The 25139-nt window shown below is 39.6% G+C and overlaps 1 protein-coding gene across 2 annotated transcripts in view; it reads left to right on the forward strand.

Annotated features, from left to right (window-relative positions):
* Nucleotides 1-25139, forward strand: part of SYNPR (synaptoporin) — a 265051-nt gene that overhangs the window by 127215 nt on the left and 112697 nt on the right. Inside the window, exon 1 of one of the 2 annotated variants that reach the window (XM_017648075.3) lies at nucleotides 11827-12179. The exons of the other annotated variant lie outside the window; for it this stretch is intronic. Within the exon in view, the coding sequence (XP_017503564.1) occupies nucleotides 12156-12179 (24 nt within the window). The 5' untranslated portion in view covers nucleotides 11827-12155. Of the gene's footprint in view, nucleotides 1-11826; nucleotides 12180-25139 lie in introns of those variants that run through there. 2 annotated transcript variants of the gene reach the window in all.

Below are 25139 nucleotides of genomic sequence, written 5' to 3' on the forward strand. Positions count from 1 at the left end.
GGCAAATTAGGCTGTGGGTATTTTTTTTCCCTATGTTCTTTATATCTTTATTATTTTATGTAGGCAACTATAAATTGTTAGTGCAATAAATAGTGATTGAAAGCAAAAAAATAAAAGCAATAACAGGAGACATGGTGAAATTAAGACCAACAACTCTGTTACTTGCTATATTGAGAGAATTGTTTCAATAATTTACATCTCAGAAACCAGTATAGCCTTCTACTCTGTACTGCATGCAGGTGGGTAACAATGGAAAGATCCTCAAATTGCCAAAGCTACAACATTCTATAAGATGTATCCAATAGCCTTGGATCTCAAGTGGAATTTAGCCATGAAATACCCGGTTATTCTTAGCACTTCTACACACTTTGCATATTACTAGGGCTGGCACCATCTCAGGGCTATAACACTTTAGCAATTTCTGGAACCCCTAGGGAACAATTCTTTCTTAATAGCCATGATTTCTGAAGTTTGAAATTTTTCCCATTTAAGAACCAAAATTTTAGTTTTTAAAAGAAGATTGTAGCTATTCTGTGTAGAAACTATTCTTTAAAAATAGGAGTTGTTCCTAAACTATGTTTTCTACCTTTATCTTGCATCTACCTACCACTTCAGCATTTTATTAAAAATAAAAATAATAATAATAATAGGAGAAATGTGGGATCAACATATAAATCAAGTGCAAAAATCAAACGAATATTCATATTTGACCTGATTGTTTATAGGTCATAATGCATGATCAAAACTGAAAGTTTCTGTGATGAATGCCCTTGTACTGTTCACCATGTAAGAATTTATTCACTATGTAAGAATTCGTTCACCATGTAAGAACTTGTTCGTTATGCTTCAGAAGATTGGAGACTGATGAGAATTAGGCTTGAGATGGATTAATGATTGTACATTGAGCGTTGACCCCCCTATACTGAATTTTATTGTTGTTAACAACCATTTGATCAATAAATATGAGAGATGTCCTCTCAAAAAAAAAAAATAGGAGTTGCTCGTGTCCTTGCATTTTAAAATAGGGTTGGTAAAAGGCATTTTAATAGTTTTTGACCATGTTGTTCTTTGCCATAACGCAATGACATTCTCAGAGCCTGTAGAGCTAAGCAGGGTTTTTGCCCTTATGTAAAATAATCTGAGAATGTTATGCTTTCAAGTTCTCGTTTACACCTCTTTTACTGTTTCTGTGCAATCTCTTGTTCCCATGGGCTCTAAGTGTGCCTGCCTCTGACAGTCTGTTCCTTTTATTTGGCTTCTTCTAATGTACTGTCATCTTAGAAAAATCTATTTTATTAGGATTATTCATAAAGTAAGAGTAATTATGCTCTGTATAAAGGCCAGGCAGCCTCTAATCTGTGTTAGATAAGCTGTAGTGTATAGAAGCTGGGTGCCCTGTCCATTGGCTGGTTATTTCCTAGTTCTTGCCTACATCCAAACATAGGCAAGAGCCAGATTATTGGAAATCCAAAGCCGTGGCGCATTACCAATTGTCAAGGAGTGACCTGAATGAATAAATTAAATAAATCCATTCTAGATGGGCTAACAGTGCTCTGGACATTAAACATTCCACAACCCATCTTTTCGACGCTTAGTTTGTCAAATAAATTGTGGACTTTTTCAAAGTATTGACTTTTTTTTACATTATATTTTAGGATGCACAGCAAGTTTGTTCATTCATTCCACACCTTCATTTATTCACTCTTACATTGAGGATGTACACATGGATTCCCAGCACACATAGTGATGGATATATGTGTCCTTTCTCAGAGTCTTAATAAACTCTCACAAGGAACCTGAGTGAGGACATACCTACTCAAAACAGTTTGTTATATAAAGAATATGGGTGGCAATAAGGACTAGGAGAAAGTAGATACACTCTGGTATCTGAGAAATTTGGATTCAAATCTTGATTTCATCATGTATTAGCTAGGTTTTTGCTTAGCTCCCCTTTTCTGAAGGATGTGGCCAATTCCTTACTTGCAGTATTGTTGGGAGAATAAAATAAAAGAACATTAAAGTGCCTTACACAGTGCCTGGGAGAAATGATGGACAAATGTCACCTTTCTTTCCTTCCTGTTTCTAGAGTGGGTGATGAGTGAGCTGAGTTTTGAAGGACGAATAGGAACTCACAAACCGAATAACAAATCCTGAACAGGAAAAGAGGCTTTTCTACAAAGAATATGTAGAGATTTGCTTCCAAAAATGGGGGATGATTTGTGAAGCTGTTGCTCCTGCCCAGTAAAGCCAACATTTCTCTATTTCTTTCTCTGTCTTCAGTAATGCTAGTTCACTAACGTAGTGGATTTGTCAACTCACCTGTACGACCTAATGAAACATAGTTGAACCCTCATTGCAATAAAGCAGTGATGTGGCTAAAGATAGACAAGAAAACACTAAAAATCAATAACACCGAATGAACTAACAGAATTTTGAAAAATGTGCAAAGGGAAAGAATATATACTTTCCATAGCCATATGCCCAGCGTCTGAAGGTAAATCATATGGACAAAGCTTGAAATCTCTTTATTTAGAAGTGGTCTATCCATCCATTCAATAGAATTTATTGAGCAAATCACTTGCAAAAATATTGGATTAAAATGGGGAGATAAACATGAAGATGGGTAACTGTGACCCACAGAAAGAAAATAAAGGTTATAAATGAGGGGGAAAAAACCCTGAAAAGACAAGCAATGGCAATTTACTTGGTCTTTGAAGGGCAAGTAGAGGTGTGGTTACCCAAGAAGGAAGTGAAGGCATTCTTTTGGAGGGAACATGGTAAGCAAAGGGGCAGAGGCATTAAAGCAAATGGCTGGAAAGAGAAGCCCGGTCTGTTACCTACATCATCAAGCCCATTAAAAACAAAACAAAAACATTATGCAGTTGTAGAGCGAGACCAACATCCTCTTTCCTTGGAGCCCTCATTAAAAAGTCATGGATTCCTCCCTCCCTTTTTCCCCCTTCCCTGCTTGTGACTTAGGCCTTTCAAAGGCGCCTGTAGGCTTTGCTGCAGTCCCTGCCAAGGCCGTGCCATCCCTGCAGCTCTCAAAACTCTAACACAGGCCTTCAGCATCCTTATGCGGGGACTGGATCTCTCAGCCAAAGGCTGTGGGCTGTCAAGCAGGATAGGCAGGAAATGTAGGGAAGTTAATGCTTGCTGGAGCCAGTAAGGTAAGGAGTTGGGAGAAATGCAGCAACTTCCTGCACCTTGAGGTAACCTGCTTGTTAATGCATCCCTTTTAGCTTCTTTCATTTCCCTGTTTTCAATTCCCCAGTCCCTTTCCTGGAATCACCTCCCAGGCAAACTGCTTGTGCTATATCCTCATTTCAGGAGGAACTTGGAAGGAAAGGGTGACCAAGACAGCATTGCTTAATCATCCTGTGGAACACAGGGCAGCTGGACTTTTACACTGTCATGGAAAAAGTCGGGGCTGGTTTAAGGCAAGAGAGCAGGATCCATGAGGATTCTAGGAAGTGGTTCCAGGAACATTTCTCTTGGTCTTTGGATTTTGAGTTTTTACTTAGTCATGTGTGAGGGAGGATGCAATGAGTTAATTCATATGAAGTGCTCAGATAAGGGCCTAGCACAGAGATATCAGTCATGGCCATTGCTGTTTACTATTTTCGTACTGGTTTCTCCTCTCGGCTTTGTGTGAGAGCATGCTTACTGAATAAGGAAGGCCCAAGGCATGGGAGGAGAGGTGGGTATAAAGTCTCATTAACCATGCTTCTACCCCAATGGCACAGATTCCAGAAGACAGCCTTTCTCCCATTAGGTGGGACTCCTCTACATATTCAGAGCCTTTGTTGAATTTGGGCCTCACCTTGAGTGACAAGCTATGGTGGCCTTGGTTATTATAAATTGATCCAAGCACTGGCCTCATGTACTGTGCAAGCTTCCCTAACACTTGGGCCCTGTCAAGTTCATATTGGTTAGAGGGAGTTGGGGACCCTCCTGGCCTGTGATTCAGGAACTCTGAGTTTGGAACTGGTAAATCATGTTTCCTGTAGCTGCCCAGCTGATTGGGATGTGCACACAGGTTTGAGAACATACTGCTCAGTGGCTTTGATTCCCCAGAATCTATATCACAAAGCACTAGTGTGTCTTAACTTGGTGGACCTTTTTTTTTTCTGAACAGAATCTAAGGCCGACTCTCCTTATCCTACAAGTAATGTCAGAACAAGTTGTGTTCAGCTTCTTACAGGGAGTTTCTGTCTCCTCACTTTCACAGTGATGTGAAGAAACAAGTGGTTCTTAGAGTTGAGAAAAGTGACATTCTGGAAATATCAGAATGTCCTGTTCTTCAGATTCATTCTCTTAATTTGTATCAGTTAACAACTCAGGAAGGTTTAAGAAGGAGCTAACATTTTAAAGAAGACATTGGTAAAGCATTCGGCTTTAAAAATAGATGCACAGCTGAAGAAGAAGATGGGTTTTCTCTCTGTGAGGGCACATGGCATTTTGCACTGTTCTAAGCAGGCCTGCAGAAATAATCAGCTACCAGAGGAAGAATAGTTACAATTGCATGTTTATGGAGGGAGACACCGAGCACCGAAACTAACTGGAACCCTATTTAGTACTGGCAAAGTTCAGTTCTTAAAGTCCATCCACAGAAGCTATGTTCTGTGGGCCTTGCAGCTGTCCTGTGAGATAGCAAAGGCTGCAGCTTAATCCTTGAAGCCTTGAGTGCAGGGGCTTAGGAAGAAAGCAGAAGCATCCCCCACATAGGAGAGACTTTTTTGGGTTACTTAAATCATAGATTTTATTGTCCCAGTGGATTGTCCAAGTGGATTTTATTGACCAACAAATACTTATTTGCTTTTAGCCAAATGGCCAAACCCCATGTCATAGGAATCCAGACACTTTTAGTGTAAGACATACTCTGGCAAATGAGAGAGGTTTTTCAGAGATTTCGTAAGCCTTCAAAATTAAAATAATGCCCCAGTTCCCTTTGACCAGGTTCATTCTCTTGCTGTACAGCGACCTAATCATACTGTCCCTGAGGTTTGGGAGGTGGGAACAGAGTGGGAGAATGCTTTCAGATGGAGTCATAACCAAACAGACCATGACTAGGATCCTTGGAGTGCCAAAAAAACACCCAAATGTTATAATCACTACATTTTATAGACTACACAGAGAGAAACAGACTTTCATCCTCATTCCTACCACACCCTATTTTATTAAAAGCTGTGGTTTGGTCTGGGTTTTGGAGGCCATATTTGTTTAACAGAGGGATTTTAACTCAGTTTGTTGGGAAGGACAGGAGAACCAGCAGCATTTTGCAAGAGGATGATTCTTAAATCCACCTTTTCTCGCGCATTAGCTGGGAGAGAGAATGTGTGTCTCTTGTGTTGTTATAATTACCATCAAGGATTCTTTCCATGACTGATTTATGTAACTCAGCTCTATCATCCCCATTTTACAGGTGAAGAAATTGAAGTTTAGAAAGGCTTAAAGGGCCACACAAGTGTACACAGTTGGCTCCGGCATTTCCCTTCATGGGGACGTTATCAGTGAAAAAGTCACAGAGCTCTTGATCTAATTTACTATTTATTTCTCAGTGTACTGGGCAAGATTATTGAAAATGGTCTCCATGTTTTTCTTCTCTCTTAATACAGTACTAACAAGATTCATGTAAAAAAAGGACCTCAGGGATTCTTTCTGATATAAAGTCTTAATCCTTAATCATAGCAACAACAATTCATCTTGTGGTTCCTCACCAGGCTTTAAGAAATACATGTTAGGAACAGCCAAACTTGTAAGCTATCTATTTACTGATAGAGCTCTATTATAAAAAATGATAGGAGGAACACAGAGAGCTGTGTGAACTTAAGAAAGTTTATTCATTTTCTCTTCTTTAATTGTTTAGTTTCTACTGTGTGCACAGCAATATTGAGTGTACGCAAGATAGCAGGAAGAATGATTCCACTGTCCAGAGGCTGATGATGGGACCACTTTTAACCCCTGACACCAGGTCAGCATCTGTGATCACCAGAAATTGTACAGTTGAAACAAATCATTGTTTTTACCTTCCAGTAAGTATAAGCTTAGTCAGAAATGCAGTGTTCAACTGCCCACCTTGGATATGCTGTTTGCACACACAAGTAAGGCAGGTCTAACTCTAATCCTAACCCTAACTAACCAGGGCTTTTGAGTGAGGCAACCCAGGCTCAAAACTGACATCTAATGCATTTTAGCTGTGCAAACTGAGCAAGTTACTGAACTGCACTAAACCTTAGCTTCCTCATTTGTAAAATAAAGATAATGTAAAATAAAGATAAGATTGTAAAATCTAGATAAAACCTAGATCACAGGGTTGAATGATAATCAAATGATATAGTGCATGAACAGAACTTAGGCTAATACCCAAAAAGAAATATTGGCATCATTATTTGCATCAGAAAGATCCACTGCAGGAAATAATTGCCTAATTCCTCCATTAGATCAGTGGTTCTCCATGCTTTTTCATTGTTGTTGTTTAAGATGTAAAATTTTCTGTTCAAGATACAGAATAGCACACAGTAGAGTGGGTTGAAGCAGAGAAGGGTCTGGAGCCTCCCGCACCATCTTCCCACCTCCACTATGTGCAAAGGAGCATCTCCATAAAATTGCTGGTGTTCATTTATAACCTATGATATTAAAGATTACCCTTATAATTACGTTGTGGCCCATCAGGAAGGACCAAGTGAATAAATACCCAGACCTTAACTTCTTCCCACTGTCTGATCTGCTGGCTATACTTCCCATTGATTGCACCTCCCAATGAGATGCTTCCTTGATGATCATTGATGTGGTCCATTTAGATAAGCCTTCTAGGACACAGAGCTGGTGGGAAAGGGGATCTATAGAGACAAACAGAAGCTGTCCAGCTCAGTGCCTGCCTAAAGAGGAGCACACTTAACTATGCACATTCTGCCCTCAAATGATTCTGTCCATCCCTCATTCAGCAAATCATCTTTGCTTGGCTGTACTGTGCCAGGCACTTTGCTCTGGGCTGAGGATATGGAGATAAATGAGATATTATCCTACTCTCAAAGATCTTAGACTTATGGTCTCCAGAGATCTATCTTGAACATTTTTGACCTGCTATTTTTAACTACCATTTTATCTCCTTTTTTCCCCAAATGGGGCTATATTTCTACCCAAATATTCTGATACTTTTTAAATCTTGTCCTTCTTAGCTTCTCTTCTTTCTACAAACTATGTTCAGTTTCTTTTAGCCAACATTGAACATTACTGAGTAAAGTTAATGACCTAATAAATGTTCGGGTGATGTTGATATTATTTTGTCTCATTAGGTATTTGAGGGAGAAGAAGGAAGAGAAGAGAAAGACACTCTTTCTTCTGTAAGGGAAATAAAAAGATAAGATATCTGGAAAGTTCTGCCCTGACTCTATATGCCTGCTTACATCAGAATAAATTGCATTTTACCCCTGCTAGGAGCTGTGCTCAGTCAGAGCAAGGAAGCCACCATTAGAATTTAAAACTATTCTGTAACTGGATGGACTGTAAGTGCTCTCATTGCTGTAACTTGAAAGAGTTTAAAGTATTTTGGGGGCAAAATGGAAGAACTTTAGTTAACTTCCCAGTCATTTATTAGTATGGCTAGGACAGTGTTCGTGTTTTTGATTACCTCCCTTCCCCCACAGCAATGGAGGGGGAACCTCATTGCTGGAATTTTCCTCTCAGTGTTTGCTAAATGCTTAGAAAGCTAGGCTTCCCACTGTCCAACCCTGAAGCAGACAGGCCTGAAAGGACCCCTTGTGAGAAGCCAGATGTTTAGGAAAAGAAGCTGTCAGGGAAAGGAACTAATGCATTTACCAGGAGGGGTGTCCACCAAAGGGAGACACATTTTCAGCTCAGAGGAAAAAAAAAATTCTGTTTGAAGTTGTCTGAAGGCCATGCTCAGCTGAAAGATCAGAGTTGGAGATCTGACCCTATTGGAAATTAGCATTGCTAATGTGGTTTTCAGAGATTCAAAGATTATTTTAATCTACTTAACCTTCTCTGTAAATAGCCAACTTAGACAACCCTGTACTTCTATTTTTAATAGTCTAATAATGGATAAAAGTTATTTTTAAAGCAGTAGCAATGATGTGCGAATCATTTTTCAAACAGTAACCATCAAATAATAGCATCTTGCTTTGTTTCTGTCAGTTCACATGGCATGTTAGGGAGTGGTAGCCAACTGTCTGAGAATACGAAGGTAAGGACAGTCTAAGTGGAAATTTGACAGGACTCCTTGATCTCTAATCACAAATACACTGTTGAGTATCAAAAATATCAGCTTCTATCTATAGGCCTTGGTGAATTGAACACTGGGGACCCAAGTTCCTGTAAGACATCCAGTCAGTATGGTCTATGACAGGTGCTTTCCACTGTTTTTGACATGGCCTCTACTCAAATCCATTTCATGCTGAAATCTGCAGCCTTTTGAGAATGTTCCCTGAATGAGGAAGTAAAAATAGTCTGTGTCCATTAGTATGAGTGAAACAATCACCCTTGTTCACCTGCCCTGAATTTCAAGACTAAGCTTCTTTTATAAACTTGGGTTTCTTTGCCTCTGTCTCAAGCCTCCCTTGTTTTCCTGTTGACTCATTCATCCACTTATATATCTGTTTATGCAGCAAATATCTATTGAGTGCCTACTGTGTGCCAGGTGCTCTCTTAAACACTGAAAGCATAGCATTCAGCAAAGCAAGCAACTTTCCTATTTTCATAGAGGTTATCTTTTAGTGAAGAGAGATGATGGATAATTAATAAGCAAATAAATAAGCAAGGACATGTCAAGTCAAAGAAAAATAACCTCACAACACTCAATAATAATAACAAAATACAGGGTAGTGTGAAAGGGAGTGACTGGGGAGAGAGGGTTGTTTCAGATCAGGTGCTTAGGGAAGAAGGACCCTGTAAAGGGCAGACAGTAAAACTAAGAATTGAATGACAGAGGGAGAGGTAGTAGGCAAAGATCTGAGGAAAGAATATTCCAGGCAGAAGGATAGCAAGTGCAGGAGCATAGAAGGCCAGTGTGGCTGAAGAGTAGGGAGGGAGAGTTAGAATTAGATAGAAACAAAAAGGTAAATGGGAGCCAGATCATATAAAGCTTTGCAGTCAAAGACTTTGAGTTTTACTTTAAGCCAACTGGATACCTATTGGAATAGATTTCTGAGATTATTAAGACCATCTAATTTATACTTTAACTAACTCAGCATGGATAATACAAGAAGAATGATTCTTAGGGATTAGGGAGACCTGCTGGAAGTCTATTGCAGTGGCCCAGGTGAGAGATGGTGGTGGTAAGTGGTAGCTGGGGAGACACAGAGAATGTTATCACCTTGTCTGGATCAAATAATTAGTCTCAGAACCTTGTCTAGTTAAAGTTAACCCATAATCCCTTTAGGAAACATTTGGTGGAAGTCCTTCAGTTTAAACATGAGAAAAATCAAAAAATGGCCAAATTAAGGGATACACAGTTATTGAGAAGACCACTAGCATCCCAAGATTGAGCCACCCCCCTCATCTTCTAGGGTGTTAAATAAAGTAGCCAAGTCATTAAGGAATGCTGTGGAGGTAGGCATGGCCCTTGTGAGCTTGGTAGATGCTCTGTCTACAGCAGGGTTGCCAGTCTCTGTGGTGTGAATCTAAGCACTGGGAAGAGCTGTTGAGTTATTGCAGGATCCATGTATCTGTATGTGATTTACTCACACTCTGCAAGCTGAATAAATAAAAGTGTAAATACTATCAAGATAGCATCGAGGAGAGTGGTTAACAGCTTGGAGCCTGACCCAGCGAAGTTCAGATCTTGACTTTACCAATTATTGATTGTGTAGTTTTGGATAAGTTACTTAGCTCTTTGAGTCTTGGTTTTCTCTTTGGTAAACTGGAATAAAAATAGTAACTCTTCTTAGTTTAATGAGGCCCATATAAGGTAATCCACTTATACAAAAAAAAATTATTTGGAATAGTACCTGGTACAGAGCAAATATATAAGAAATGTTCGCTATTATAATGTAGAAGACAAACTTTTTTTTTTTTAACTTGAGGTAGGTCTCTTAATATTCCAAACCAATGAGAATGACTCACTGTCCAGTCTGAAGGAACTAGTAAGTGTGGAGGCTCCCCTGTGGGGTCGTGGCTAGAACAGAACCTCTTTAACTCTGCTCTAACCCTGCTCATCTTCAGCTGCTTGGCCTGGCTGTGGCCTTCAGCACAGAGACATTATTCATTCAGTCAATCCTTCATTCATTTATTCAGCAAATGCTTACTGAGTGCTGGCTTAAAAGCCTGGTGGGGGAGGTCTTAGCCTTTTATTTTATTTTTTTGCTTCATCTGTGTTCACTTGCTTAATTTACTCCCCTGAGTTAATTTCTCATTGAAGTGCAGTGATTTTTCCATTGGTGGGTGAGGGGTAGCAGTGGGGAGAATGAGGAGGAAAAGGTTCGTATCAGAATTTCAGAGGGACCATGGGGTATATCCAATTGGAAAGGGTAAATCGAAGTCCGAAGCTTTCTTCAGGACCCTGGGGTTTCTGTGTAGGGAGCAAGAGGATCACAGTAGGAGGAGAAGGGCCGTGGGAGGGTCCTGAGTCCAGGCCGCAGGCGTGCAGTGTGAGTTTAGAGGCACTGCCTTAGCTACCTTCCGTTTGTTCCCCCACACTACCCCACCAGGAGCTATGAGGCGTTAGTCTGCCCATTTTACAAAAGACAAACTAAGGCTCAGAGACCTTCACGGACTCCCCAAGTCACATGGCAAGTCAGTGGAGGGCCAGGACTAGCCCCAGGTTGCCTGATTCTACACCATGTTGTGTGTGTTTGGTTTGGTCCCACAACGCCATCCATGCCCTCGGCCCTGCCCACTGCAGGGTTACCCAGTATATGGAGAAGGAAGGAAGGGAGATGATGGTGACAATATGGGGTGGTGGTGAGTGGGTGTGGGTGTGAGAGACAGAGACAGAGGCATGGAGAGAAACAGTCCCAGAGAAGGACTCTTTCACAAATTCTGAGTCAACAACGCCAATAAGAACATGGCCAAAGTGTTTCAGTCAGGACATCATCAACTGCACAAAGGGCAAAGCAGAGACCTCTGGGCCGACCTGCCTCTATTCCTGCACCGACTGGAGTTCTGAAGTGGCAAATGTGAGGGCGACAGGCCTACAGGCTCCCTCAGCCTTTGCTGTGGTGCAGGCTGCTGAGAGAAGTGGCCCTCAGGAAGCCGGTGTGAGCAGAGCACGCAGCCTCCCCATGATCTTGCTGCCAGTCCCTCAAACACCCCAGAGTGCCATGGTTTGGGCCCCTTAAACTAGTCAAGCTCACCTCCTCCCTACAGAGGCCCATTTGTAGAAAAAGCAGCCCCAGATCCTGTTTAAACCTCTGAAACCTTTTCAATTTTAAGGTGTTGCAAGAGAAGGCTTTAAGTAACACTCCCGCAGTGCATGAGCAACCAAGTTGCCATGTGTCCTTTCCCCAGTTGCTGGAGCCTGAAATCACTTTAATGATTAATTATGGGTGGTGGATGAATTTTTCCAAATGGGGATCCTGCATAATATCCAGTCATTTCCATAAAAATTAGGGCAATTAAAAAATATATAAACATTTACCTAATCTGTGCAAATCTATTCAGAAGGATTTTATAAAACCACCACTTCCCACCCGCAGCCCCAACTCACAAAATCCTGGCTTCTTTCAATTTCCCAGTTTGTTTTTAAGCGCTGTGTTTGAGAGAGGAGGGGGCTCCCGGAGTAAAAGGGGAGATGATGCTCTCCTCCTGAAGCCGCCTGCCTGCGCAGAGCAGTCCTGCGCTTGCAGTTGGGAGCAAAGAGCCAAGTGTGGTTGCTCACAGTGATGGTAACCACCTCCCCACATAGCAGGCAGCCTTTCCCCAGAGGGAAGTATCAGGTTGCTGTACTTCGGCTGTGGGTTGTCACTGTCTAATAATATGACCGTTTTGCCATCTCTCTGCAAATAAGGCAGAAGCTGCTACCTGATTGGTATAACATCTCACTTTCCCTCCTCATTGATTTCCTTGTTCTCCTCCTTTGCTTCGTAAAAAGAGGGGATCAGTGGCTGGTGCTGTGGACAGAGAAGCCTTATTTTTAGTATGAGACAACCTCTATTTTCTTTCAGGAGAGGGAAGTTGGATTATCAATTCTTTTGTAAATGTGTATGGTGATATTTGCTCCGGTAAGTTTGCATCTCTTTTGATTTACAGCTGGCTGTGTGTGCGTGTGTGTGTGTGTGTGTGTGTGTGTGTGTGTGTGTGTGTGTGTGTGTTTGCATAGGTGTATTTAGGATGTACAGTCACTTTTCTTTCCAAATATCATTTTTGAAATCTAAAATCCTTTTTCTTTTTCACTTTGCTTTCTGGAGTTCATGTGTTAAAGCTGAAGAGGCTGTGCTATGTGATAGTTGAAGGATGCACTGGGTTTCTTTTAACATACTAAGGAAACTATTTAAGCAAACTTACACTTGGCTTTATAAAAATGTAATGTCATTCTGCCCCACCCCTCTTTGGAGTGTTTAATGTCCTAACTATATTCATTGTGCTACAACCTGCTTACCATTTTAATTAAAGTTTGTTCATCAGCATTAGAGCAAGAATTTCTTAAACTCTGTAAATAGCTACCAAATATTTTATGCTGTGATGAAAAGGGTGGGCTAATTTCATAAGGTCTTGTAAAGGTACAGTGAATGAGACAATTTTTCCATAAGATCAGGTATGTGTGCCTTAAAATAACTGAATTTATGAGAAGTATTCAGGTCTTTAGAATAAATCTCTAGCATTCCATGGAAAGATGTAATCACAAGTGGCTGTTGCATCTCTTCTTGTCTTTCTTTGCACCGTGTATTTGTGCCACCATCTGTCAAATGCCCAGCCCTGGCTCTCGTGTTTCTATATATGAAGCTGATCAAGACAAAAGTTGCTGTTATTAAATTCAAACTAGTGCAAAATGACCATTTGGTCACCATTGCTAATAATGATTTTTAAATGCAACACCTGGTTAACTGCTTTTTCCTTTTTTTCCCCAGAAAGTAGTAGAGGGTCTGAATTCTTTGTTGTTAATTCAGAAGTCCAGGATAAAGTCTATGAATGTAATTATCCTAGACAGAGATGATAAGATGATTAAGTAATTGCTGTGATGGAAACAAACTGATGCTTTAATCTTCTCATTTTGTTTACACAGTCAACAAATCTGTATAGTCTTTGTCATGGTAAAATGAATTAGAGAATGTATTTATAATGAAAGTTAAAGGTACTCTTGAATAAGAAACAAGAGGTCTGACTATATATTTCAAAGATTTTGAAAGTAAAGTTGGGAATATCAAACATGCCTACACCTCTTAGGCATAAAATCTTTTTCAGATTAGCAATTGTTCTGATCTTGAAGTAGTCTAAGGGCAGCTCACAGAAATCGTGATGAGCATCTAGGAATGCACTGATCCTCACATTTAGGGCATTCTGCCCTTTACACACCCTTTGTGTGCTGGAATGGAACTATCATCTGACAAGCAGATTTTTAAATTTTGATTTATCTAGTTCCACCTCAAAAATCCTACAAACACACATGCACAAATATTGTCTATTACTGGTCACAGTAAGCATATCCCCCTAATGATAGCCTTAGATACCATCACAGGAACCAAGTGCTCCTTAGCAGATAGTTTGTTGAAAAGAGAAAAAAAAAACTTTTATTCTGTTGGTATTGTCTGGTAAGTGCCCTCATCAGCATTGGACATTGCCTCCTTCCCCCCAGACCTCCTTCTGCAATGTCCTTTAGTCCCTTCTGTCACCATGCTCCTTTCATGGCTCTTGGGACAGGTATGTACAGAGTTGTTAGTTGCAAATGGGGTTTATCATCATTTGTTCAGTAATCCAAGTGTATAAAAGTGTGAGGGGAACAGCATCCTGCAGGTGAAGCCATTATCTTTCCCTTCAGGTTGCCAGTTTGCAAAAGTGTCAAGTCTCCAAGCATGCTGAGACCACTGACACGGAAACGAACAGGATGCCTATATCTAAAAAAGGTCAGCACCCATAGTTTGACTTAGTGTTAGTGTGCACAGTCTTTAAAACCTCACATTGGAGAAGTCCAGAATGCCATAGCCAAAAAACTGTTGTAATCTATTCTGAGGAATAGAAAGCTGTTCCATGCTGGGGAGAAGAATAAAGGGAGTTTTTATTTCACAATGTGATCATTTATTCTTTTTAGCAATGTGAAGAATGCAGTAGTTATTTCCTTTTAGTAAGCACCTAACGTATGCCTGGCGCTCTGCTGAGCATTATGTGTGGCTTACTTCCATTAATCTTCACAACCTACAATGAGGGAGATAACATTGACCTCCCCATTTTACAGATAAGAAAATGGAGACAGGGTGAGTGTGTAGCTTGCTCAAGGCATCGCAGTGATGATGATGGAGCTCAGAACTAGGTTGGCTCATTTCAGAGGCATGCTTTTCATCTCTCCACTCTGCCAGGGCTTCATCAGTTGGTCCAATCTATAACCAACTCATAGATGGGGATGATTTTCCAGGGCTTACAACACACCATATTTTTGTTAGTGTTTTTCCCCCTTCTGACACCACATAACCTCCTTCTTCTCAAACTGTGCTTTTGTGACTCTAAGCTAATTATGTGTTTGAAACTGGAGAATGTTTTATTTCCACTTGTGCAGCTACAGAGATGTGGATGTGACAAAAGGGAGCCAGCCTACAGAAAGATATATGCAGAAGTGGCTAAATTAAGGTAGCTTTTTTAATTGATCAAAAGGAACCCATCCCTTTGACTTTCAATCTTTTAAACATAGGGTAGAAATAAAGATGCAACAGTAATTTAGGAATAACAGAGTCTCAAGGTATCTGGTTTGTCATTGATGCAAAATATGAAAAGCAATTGCAACTGAATTGATTTATTTTTAGAGAAATTTGTAGAATTCTCACCTTCCTTTTACTCATCCCCAGCATCATTTTTCTTTTGCTCTTTGGCTAGCTGGAAAGGGCTGAGGTGGCACTTCAAGTAGAATATTGCAAAGCATCTATACCACCTGGGTAATTAAAAAAATGAGCACAGCTGCCGATAAGCATGCTGAGGAACGTAACAAAGTGAAAATTCAGAGTCCCCAAATGCATTCTTGTGCACCTGAGCACTGATCTCCCCATTTGAAATCCACTTACGCCAATAAAATTCAGATGAGTCTTCTAGGGGAAAAATTCAACTGACATAGAATCAATATGTTTGAAATTTCTCCTCAACTGGTAGTTTTCAGACTGGAGGCAGGGTACACCAGTCATGAGATGAGTCTGTGAAATGCTGCATTTATTCCCTCCAGTCAGCAAGAAAGGATTATGAATGATGAAAATACTACTAGGAGATAGAACCCAGCTCAGAACACCCTTGCTATATTTCAGTAAAAAAGAGAGAAATCTTAAAAAAGCGAGTTAACATCTAAACAACAAAAAATAACACCCAACACAAATTGGGAGCACAATAAGTCAAATTTTGAAGTATTGACACAATATTGACTTTTTGGTGTAATCTTCTGTGTCTAATAAGCAGCCTTTTTGAGCTGGCTCCAGTGTAGACACCTGTTAATTAGAAAGAGTTCAAAGTGTGGTACACAAGAAAATGTTTCCAGAATGATAGTTTTGGTCAGAGGTGAGCTTGGTAACTTACTGATTCTCTATTGTCTCTTTCTCTAGTTTCTTAAAGAATTAATAATTGGGTGGTATGTTCAGAAAGTTCATATTGGAGCCAATCAGGATAAAGAAATGTAAATCAATCTGCTTTTTCCAACAGCATTTATGAGGATTCTGAATATATTAACAGCCAACAAATGAGCACTTTTTAATGAAATATGTTGTGCTCAGCCACAGTGCTCATAAAATACAGGCTTTTCCTTAAAACTAAATTTAAAGACAATTTTATAAAGTCTCCATTTTTCATATTTCAATTTTATAAAGTCTCCATATTTCAGTCTCCATCTGCAAGATAGAACTTTCTTCAGAAGGTGACCAAACTCAACGCAAGTAGCATCAGAGACTGTACTTTATCCTACCTCTGTTTCTTTGTCCTTCTGTCTTTTCTTTGACTATGGATGTGTGTACTTAAACATGTTGATCATTAAGACTTTTTAAATGATCTGTTGAGTTCGGAGAGTGCAGCTAGTGTTAAGACATAATGAGTGTTGGAGTAGTTTTGAATTTGTTAGCAAACATTCTAAGCTGGTGTACGAGTACAGCTGGTGGTCCTGTTCCATACATGTATAAGAAAATGGAATCAGTGAGGAATGTGAGCCTGAAATGAGCACATGAAGTACTAAACCCTCCAGAAGAGGTTCTTGGTCATCAGTGTGTCTTTAAATGTTTAAAGATTAGGGATGAGTTGAAAATGGAAACACCTCAGTCTCTCTACTCTGCTGACTAATGGACCTGCATAATTAATATATTTTATACTGATTATTTTTAACACAGATTCCAGCCAGAAGTAATAATGGAAAATCGTTCTGGGGCAACGTCACATTCCACTGCAGTTTCTGGAAAGCTTATTCCCAACACAGGGCAATCAGTTCACTGTGGAACTTTGGGTTGTTCAGTATAAGTGAATGATCACGTCATTATGGCCCATTGGGGGACTGATGTATTGGGCATAAAAGGCCTCTATTAAGAGTCCCTATGTGACTTCTTCAGCCCTCCTCACAGAATCTTTACATCCTCCCAAATAACCACACATTGTCTCAGTGTAGACTTTCTGGTGAAGATGTGACAAATATTTCAGGATTATTGTATCTCTGGTAAAACATGACTTTCAAGTGTTTGTGTCCAATATGAATTATTACCACAAGGATTTTTTAAGTCACCATTATTGGCATCTACCTCCTGATGATGAACCCATATGTCTTTATCTGGCTTTGGAGCTCCATAAGGGAGGAAAATGGATACCATTTTTCAAAACCTATGGCATTCAGACTGCTTCCTATGAACATGAATGGTTAAGACCAAAAACATTTTTTAACTGGCAGACTTGAGGGAAGGGTTTGAAAGGGTTTGGAGCACTGAATCACCAGACGACCCTTTCATTCTTCAGATATTTAAGGATGCCTACCACATGCCAAACACCATGCTAGGCGTGGGGGATACAGTGATGAGCTGATAATATCTGTACTCCTAGAATGAAATGCCTTCATTTTCTATTTTCTCACCTAAGCCTCGTTTCTATTTCATGGCCCAGGACATGTCTTCCTAAAAGCATAATTAAGCTGTTTTAGTAAGACATTTGCAGGAAATATATGCTTCTGGTGCTATCTGTTCATGCTCAGAGAAGGAACAGGAATGAATCCATTTATTTACTGATGTGATTACTGTCTGGCTGAAATGGAGTGGTGTGAATTGGGGAGCAGGAGCAGGTCCTGCAGCACTGAGTTTTCTAAGCGTTATTTATTGCTCCTAGGCATTCTCAGGTTTGCTAGGCTGTTCTCATTCTTGCCCTGTATTGGCAGTAGAAAGAAAGGGAAGAAGCTTCGGCATGACAGAAAAGTAAAGAACATCAAAGAGTAAACCAAGAGGATGCCTAGAGGATCTAAGATTATCCCTGACCATCTGAAATAGATCTAGCTTGCATTATCTGGTTCTCTGTGAATATTCATTCATTTGTCCATTTATTCAACAAATACATGCATATATCGAGTATCCACTTTATGCTAAGTATGGTGTACATGCAGGACACAGGAATAAACAAGGTATACTAGTTTTCAAACTCATGCAGTTTCTAATAGGCCAGGATCTCTCAACACTATTAATGTTTTGGCTTAGATAATTCATTGATCTGGGGAGGCTGCTATGTGCCTTGTAGTATTTAGCAGCATCCCTGTCCTCTAATCATTAGATATCAGTAGCAGTCATCCCCCAAGTTGTGACAATCAAAATTATCTTCAGGTAATGTCAAAAAAAAACCTCTGGATTAGAAAACCTCTACAAGAAACTTAGTAATTACCCCCAACTGTGACCAGATCTTCCTGCCACATTTCTACTTTTCTAACTTTCAGATACCCTGCTGCATAGTTTACCCCAGGATTTTTAAGTTGTTTTCCAAAAAAATTCTGTATACCTTGTCTAATAGAGACAAGTATCTCTAAGTCTTCTTTACTACTATCCTCCCTTACTTGTGTATAACATATTATCACATTCACATGACTCACATTGTCTCACCTGAATTCCAGCAATGAATAATGAATGAAGGAGGTGATATTAAAATATTGTGGCCTTTTCACAGGTGAACAAATTGACAGAATGGCTATATGCTCAAATTCTTGCAAATAATAATGCACAGAACCTGGATTCACACTCATGTGTCCTGATTTAAAAATCAGGTGTTTTTCTATAGAATTGTATTATTTAATGAGGAAAAAAAGATAAATATATTTAAAGCACACCTTTTCTCTTTGAGGCTGTTTTGGAAATACAGGCAGTGTCATTGTGGATAGAGGTACACAGGCTTGACTCCTTATTGAGTACTTATCAGATGGTAGTTCGGGACAGTCCACTTTTATTCTCAAAGTTTCTGCAGTAGTTCAGGGCATGTGGAGTGGTACATTGCAAAAGCCACAGGAAACCCTACAGATGAGTCTAGTGAGTGAGTAGGCGTAGGTCTTGAAGTCAGATGGCCCTACCATATGAGTCAGCATCCAGAAAAGATGACACCCTTAAACCATCTGATTTCTTTCTGATGACTAAACCATTAAAACTTGATTTCTTTAAGCCAGAAAGTTGAAGCCCGGAGAGGCGAGTTGAGTTTGTCAAGACATGCTAAATTCAGTACGAAAGGAAGATAAAAAGAGAGCACAATGTCTTTCCAGACAAATAAGCTGAAGAATCATTTTAAATTATCAAAGGCCAATTGGCTCTGGGTACATACCAGAAATGTACATGTTCTGGGTTGTAACCAGATGTCTAGGTGCCTGAGCTAGGTCCCTAGCTTTTTATTTGGGCACACTCAGGAGTCTCTGAGGTTGTTTTAACCAAATTTCAGCTCATTAGAGGCTGCAGAGATGTGGAACTCTGCTATGGATCTTAGAAGAGTGGTAGACATGGAGACCTCACTAAAGGCAGATGGTAGTTTGCAATGCCACTCAGCATACATGCTCCTGAGCTTGGTAGATGCAGGGCTTTCCCAGGAGAGGGGCTCATATTCTACCTGGGCCCATATACTCCTTAAAAGATATCTGTAACTAATAAGATCCTTAGTGCATTTGCCAAGATAAAAAGGCCTTCCAAGCATATTGCTCTGGCAGAATGCCCATCAAGATAACTGTCTTCTGTCTGCATTGTCCTGGAGAACTGAAATTGGAATTGAGAATAGGTACATATCCTGACTCTGCCCCTTATGAGTATGCATGGTTTTAGACAACTCATTTGCCTTATCTAGGCCCCTTCATCTGTAAAGTGGAGATAATGAGTCCTCTCTCTAGAGTTACATAGAGGATTGCTGCCATAGATAATATGGGAAACTCTTTTGAGACCATGTAGACCTGGACAGTTATATCATTATTTCCTTTCCTGTGTAGTCAGAGTCCATTCTGCTATCCATTTTCATTCCATGCCCTTGATGAGTGCATGAGGTTAGGGGAAATGTTTCCCTAGTCTACCCGGAAAATGACTGTAGTTATGGGATGTGTCTAAAGTAGTCTAGAGATGCTTTGATGGGTAATTCTATCTCAAGGGGAGATTTATGTCCATATTATACATTGCAAAGGACAGTAGAATCACTGAAGAATAACTATAATAAAACCAAATGCAATATGGGTAAAATAATTCTCTGTGACCAGCTCATCTTAAGGAATGCCCCTGAATTTTTCTTTTACTTCCTTGGAGCCCTCTCACCCCCATCTGTCCAGGCATAACCCATGGGTTGTAGTGGGTGAGGAGGAGTTTGACCTTGGCCTATCACATTCTAATAATGTGATATAAACCTTCTACTCTTTCCACATGAACCCAGAAGCTCTTCAGGCAAATTGACAAATCTTGATTTTCTACTCTTTAAGGACAGAAGCTCAGGAAAGCCTTTCACTGCCTGCCCTGGGTTCCTCATAAGCCCCTGGTACAGGGAATTCAAACGTTTCTCGTTTCTCATATTTTATTTACCTCAAAACATTTCCTGACACATCTGATCAGAAAACTTGGTTAGCTAATATTTTTTCCAGGACCATTATCTGCTACCAGTCCTCTTCCAGACTCCCTTCTCCCAGCTCACCTCTTCACCCTGACTGGTATTTATAAACTCCTAATCCTGTGAGGAATTTGGAAGACACTCCCCCCAAGCCTTCCTGACACCAGTTTCCTCAGTAGAATACTTTTTTCTCCCTCTCCACTCTCTCTACCCTCTAAGAGTGTGCTTCTCCAACTTTTTTTCTGTGGATCTCTTCTGGAAGGCAAGAATATGTTCTCATTCATTCATCATTTGTTCATACATTCATTCATTTATGCAATCTGCTGTATTTCTTGAGCAGCAACTGTGTGTCAGGTTCAGTGTTAAGATTTGGGATTTGGAGGTGACTAAAACATGTAGTCCTTACTCTCATAAAATTTGCAGACTAATGGAGGAAGAGTCAGTTTTTAAAAACCCCTCAAATGTGATTTAATTATCACTGTAGTAAGTGCTAAAAATAAAAGCTAAGCCATCTTGGGTACTAATTATGTGACAGGCATGGTTCCAAGTGTTTTATGCATATTAATTCATTTAATCCTCATAACAACTCTTTGAGGGAGTTAAAAGGGAAGGATTGGAGCCCATAAAATCTAAGGGCATGGACTCCTCTTATAAATCTAGAAATATTGGAATGAGGGTCACACTACAGGCCAAGATGCTAAGGGTTCATAAAACTGACATTTATGCAGAACATTGTATTTACCAGACACTGTGCTCTCCACTCCCAGGGTCTGAATCTTCACAAGAGTTCCGTGAGAGATTGTGATCACTATTTCAAGGAGTGGGGAAAGGAAGAGTAGCGAGCATGAATCACTTGTCCAATGTCACATGTTTTGTAAGTGGCGATTCTGAGACTATAGCTTAGATATACTTGAGCAAAGGCCTGTTACACACTATGTTAACCTATGAAAAGCTGATTCCTCATTTGGTTACTATTCTGGAAAATACTGGCAGAAGTGGGGGAAAGGGATCATTTTAATATGCATCTGAGTAAGAATTACAATGATCCCTCTTGGAGAAAGATGTATATTTTTTGTGTGGAACAGGGAATACAAAACAAGGATGCAGTAAAGACATTATCAGAAAAACATTAAACTGCATTAAATTTTTACATTTAATTAATCCTTGTTCGGGAGGAACTATCACTGTGGAATGTGTTCTTTGGATCCATCTAAATCCTGGGTTCAGATTCTGGTTCCTATTCCTCACTAGCTGTATAACTTTTAATTAAGTGATTCAAATTTTCTTGAACCCCAGTTTTCCCACTGGGAAGTGAAGAAAGAACTCTTGCCACTGCAAGGAGGGCAGGGCTGTCATGAAGTTCTCCATAGTGTACATAAGGATGTAGCACTGTAGTGCCACACTAAATATATCACAACTATTATTGGTTGTTAAACACAATGAAATTTCACAAAATCATCACTCTCAAATTATTTATATTATCATGACATAATCATGAAATACAATAGAAACCTATTAGTCTGAATACTTTAGAAGTGAAGTTTAATTTATTTTAGCATGTGGATCTTATGTCAGTCATTCATTTCTTTATTCATCAATAAATATTTATTAAGATGCTACTAAGCACAAAGAACTTTCCCAGGCACTGGAAATACAGCAGTGTTATATGTTACTCAGAGGGGTGGAAATTAGAGACAATAAGCAAATACAAAATGTTAGTTTTAAGAGCTATGGAAATATGAACTAGGTAGAGAGAATGGGCCATTCTTTCAAACCCATATTTTTTATAAATTGAATTAAACAGTACATTTATCTAGGGAAACTTACAAAAGTTTTAGAACTGTAAATAAACTATTTTTCATCTTTGTGAATCTTAGGGTTTGTCTCTAGGTTTTCTTTAAAATAAAGAGTTACTTTATTTGAAAAATTTAAATTGATTCAAGGCTTCATAACCATCTGGTACCACCTTTCTGTCTTCCCACAGAATGTTTGACAATTGAAATTTCGTGGTGCTTAATACTTGACAAATACATGCATCATTCCATGTGCTGCTAACAGTAACTACAGGAAACAAACAGATTAATTGTATATTGAGTGTTACAGCAAGCAAGGGAAACTTTGACTCAAAAAGGTCATTTTCAATTTACCAGGGTTTTACCACTGGTGACTGGTGATGGGAAGACTGAAACTCAGTTGTTCTCTCCCCAGTTCTTGGACTTTACCATAAAACCTCTTTCCTTATTTGACAATCCCTGAAAAACCTCATCAAAGAAAAGTCAGGCCTTGGGACAGTGAATAGCTAGCTATGTGTTGTTACTGTGAAACAGCTCTGCACTGTGGGGACTTAACTAAGGTTATTTTAGGTTTAAACTACAATCATTGTCTAAGTATGTTGGTGTTGAAGATGAAAACAAAAAAATAATAAAATGATAAATAGAATTTATGAGGCATGGAACATCAGCTTCAATACAAGTGTGTGTATGTGTGAGTGTGTACATACATACATACTTGTTAGGCTGTTACGGAATTTTCCAAAGCAAGTTTACATGAGTTTTTGAATGGGCTTTTTAACAATTTTGTTCCAAATACCTCTCTTTTAGTATCTTCTGATTTAAATTCAGGAATGATTTTATTCTCCCTGGCTCAAAAATTGGAATTATAGCCTGGTGAATTCTATCAGCTAAGTGTTCAAATATTGTTCACAAACAATACTATACTCTAATAATGGAAATATTAGAGGTAACATGTTAAAAGCGAAAAATATTTCAGAACTGGATCTAAGTATTATGTTAACTCTTCCAGCACAATTAGAACAGAACTGGGCTCCTGATGGAGCTGTGTCCACCCCTGGACTCCAGAAAAGCCTCATTAATTTTCTCTTCTTATTACATTGAAGTTGCGATTCACATTACACTGTTCAAAGTCTGCTTGCAATTATTTCTCTAATGAAATTATGAAATATTCTACTATCATAATTGGTCATACCTTTGTTCCACACACACACAGTGCTACATTTTTTTTCCCAACTGTATTTGGAATATAAGATTCAAGAAACAGTAAGATTCAGGAAACAATTGGGTGCCCTAGGATGTTCAGCCATCCTTGATGAGAGTACAAACAGCTGAAGATTTAATACAAATGGTTTTTTAATGTGTGTGGCCCCAGAGTCCTGACAGGGCAGATCTTTATCCAGAAATGTGTCAACCTAAATATAATTTAAGATTGTCAGTTAGAAGAAATTAGTTCATAAGTAACAGCATGATTGAAGGGCAGTTTTCCCTGTAATCATAACTTTTAAGATGGTGACATTCTGAAAGCATCTTTCTTTAGCCTCATTCTTCCTGGTCCTCAGAGCTAAGAGCTAATGTTTACTCTGGGTTAAGCAGTGTCTACCATGTGCAGTTAGGATGGAGCTAGAATTAAAAACATTTCAAGAGTAGAGGGAACTGGAATAAAGTTTTTGTCAAGCAAGGTGAACAAGCTCTAGAGAGCTGCTGTACAACATTGTACTATAATCAATGATAGTATATTGTACACTTAAAAATTTAAGAAGGTAGATCACATATTGTGTTGTTTCATTAATTAAGAAAAAAACTGAGTAGAGTGACTTGATGGTGTCAGAAAATAATAATATTTTGTAATTTGCAAACACAGTGGAAGCTCTTTGAAAAACCCTCCTCATTGCACTTGTTGAATTAACTACTGTTCGTTAGTCTCTCTATTTAAAAAATTGTGAATACCTATAGCATGTTGAATACTTCTGGAAAGGTGGTACAGCCAAGGGTTATTAAATCTACCAGTTGAGTTGTTTATTTACTCATACACTGTTAGTTGTACTAAACTTCAAAAAAACATGCCCACTGACCCTCTCATTTTACCTTTGTATGTAGTTGTGTGTATCTTCAGATAATCTCAATGCCAATTGTCAATTGTTTTACCTGAGAGAGACCTCGAATATCAAAGCCCTTCTGTCTTTGCTGCTATACTGTAGTGTCTGAAGACACAGTACTTGGGATAGAGTAAAACCCTTAGTAAATGTCTGTTAAATGAGTAAGTGACAATTTGCTCTTCAGCAGGAGCATTCTGTTGTATCCATACCTTTGATTCCCTTCAGGTTGGCTTGTCAGGTGAAGGGTGAACAGTTGGATGAAATTATAGCCTGGAGACATGAGAATGGGAGAAGGGTAAGAATTGCAGCTTCCAGGGGTTTTGAGCTCTTAGTGTGGACCAAGCATGGAGCAGAATATATTAACTATATTTAATACATTGAATTCTCACAACAGTTCTGTGTGATGGGGAATATCACTACATCTTACAGATTTTGGAATATGTTCAAAAACATAGAACTAGGAGGCGATACCACATGCTTTACCTGCAGCTCACCCTGAGGCTAAAGCCTGTGGTCTTAATCACTGTGCAGGTTGCTTGGGAAGGAGCAGATCCCATTGTGATCAGGGTTCTTTCCCTGAGGTCCTGCTGCTCCTGATCCTCCTGGTGAATCGCTCTCCATACAGCCAGTTTCCCTTTGGGGTTTTATCTCGGGTTTTTTTTCCCTCGCTGTGGAGTCCTTTCCCTCAAATCTATACCAAGTCCCTCTCAGCCTTTAGAAAGATTAGACCTGTCCACAGGAACAAACACAAATGCCAACAAAAACTGCCTTTTATTTTCTGCCTGAGTTGGTAGACCCAGACGAGCTCTCCTCCTTGACAAGGGGTCCCTCAACAATGTGCCCCCCTGGACTATCTTGCAGGGGCTGCCCAGCTCTGAGGAGAGACTGCTTATTGCCCTGGACCTTTGCTTATTTATCCCTATGTGGGGTCATCGCTTTCCAAGCTAAGGATGACTTCTCAGGCTTGCCTCACAGCCTCTCCAGGAGTTATCTGAGGCTGGACGCTCAGAGCCCTCTAATTTTCCTTCTCCAGACGTTAGAATTGGCTTCCTGGTGAATTCCTCAGTGCTCTTCTTTGAGTGAGTTCTCACTTGCCAAG

The sequence above is a fragment of the Manis javanica genome, chromosome 3 (assembly GCF_040802235.1).
Source record: "Manis javanica isolate MJ-LG chromosome 3, MJ_LKY, whole genome shotgun sequence".
Taxonomy (NCBI): domain Eukaryota; kingdom Metazoa; phylum Chordata; class Mammalia; order Pholidota; family Manidae; genus Manis; species Manis javanica.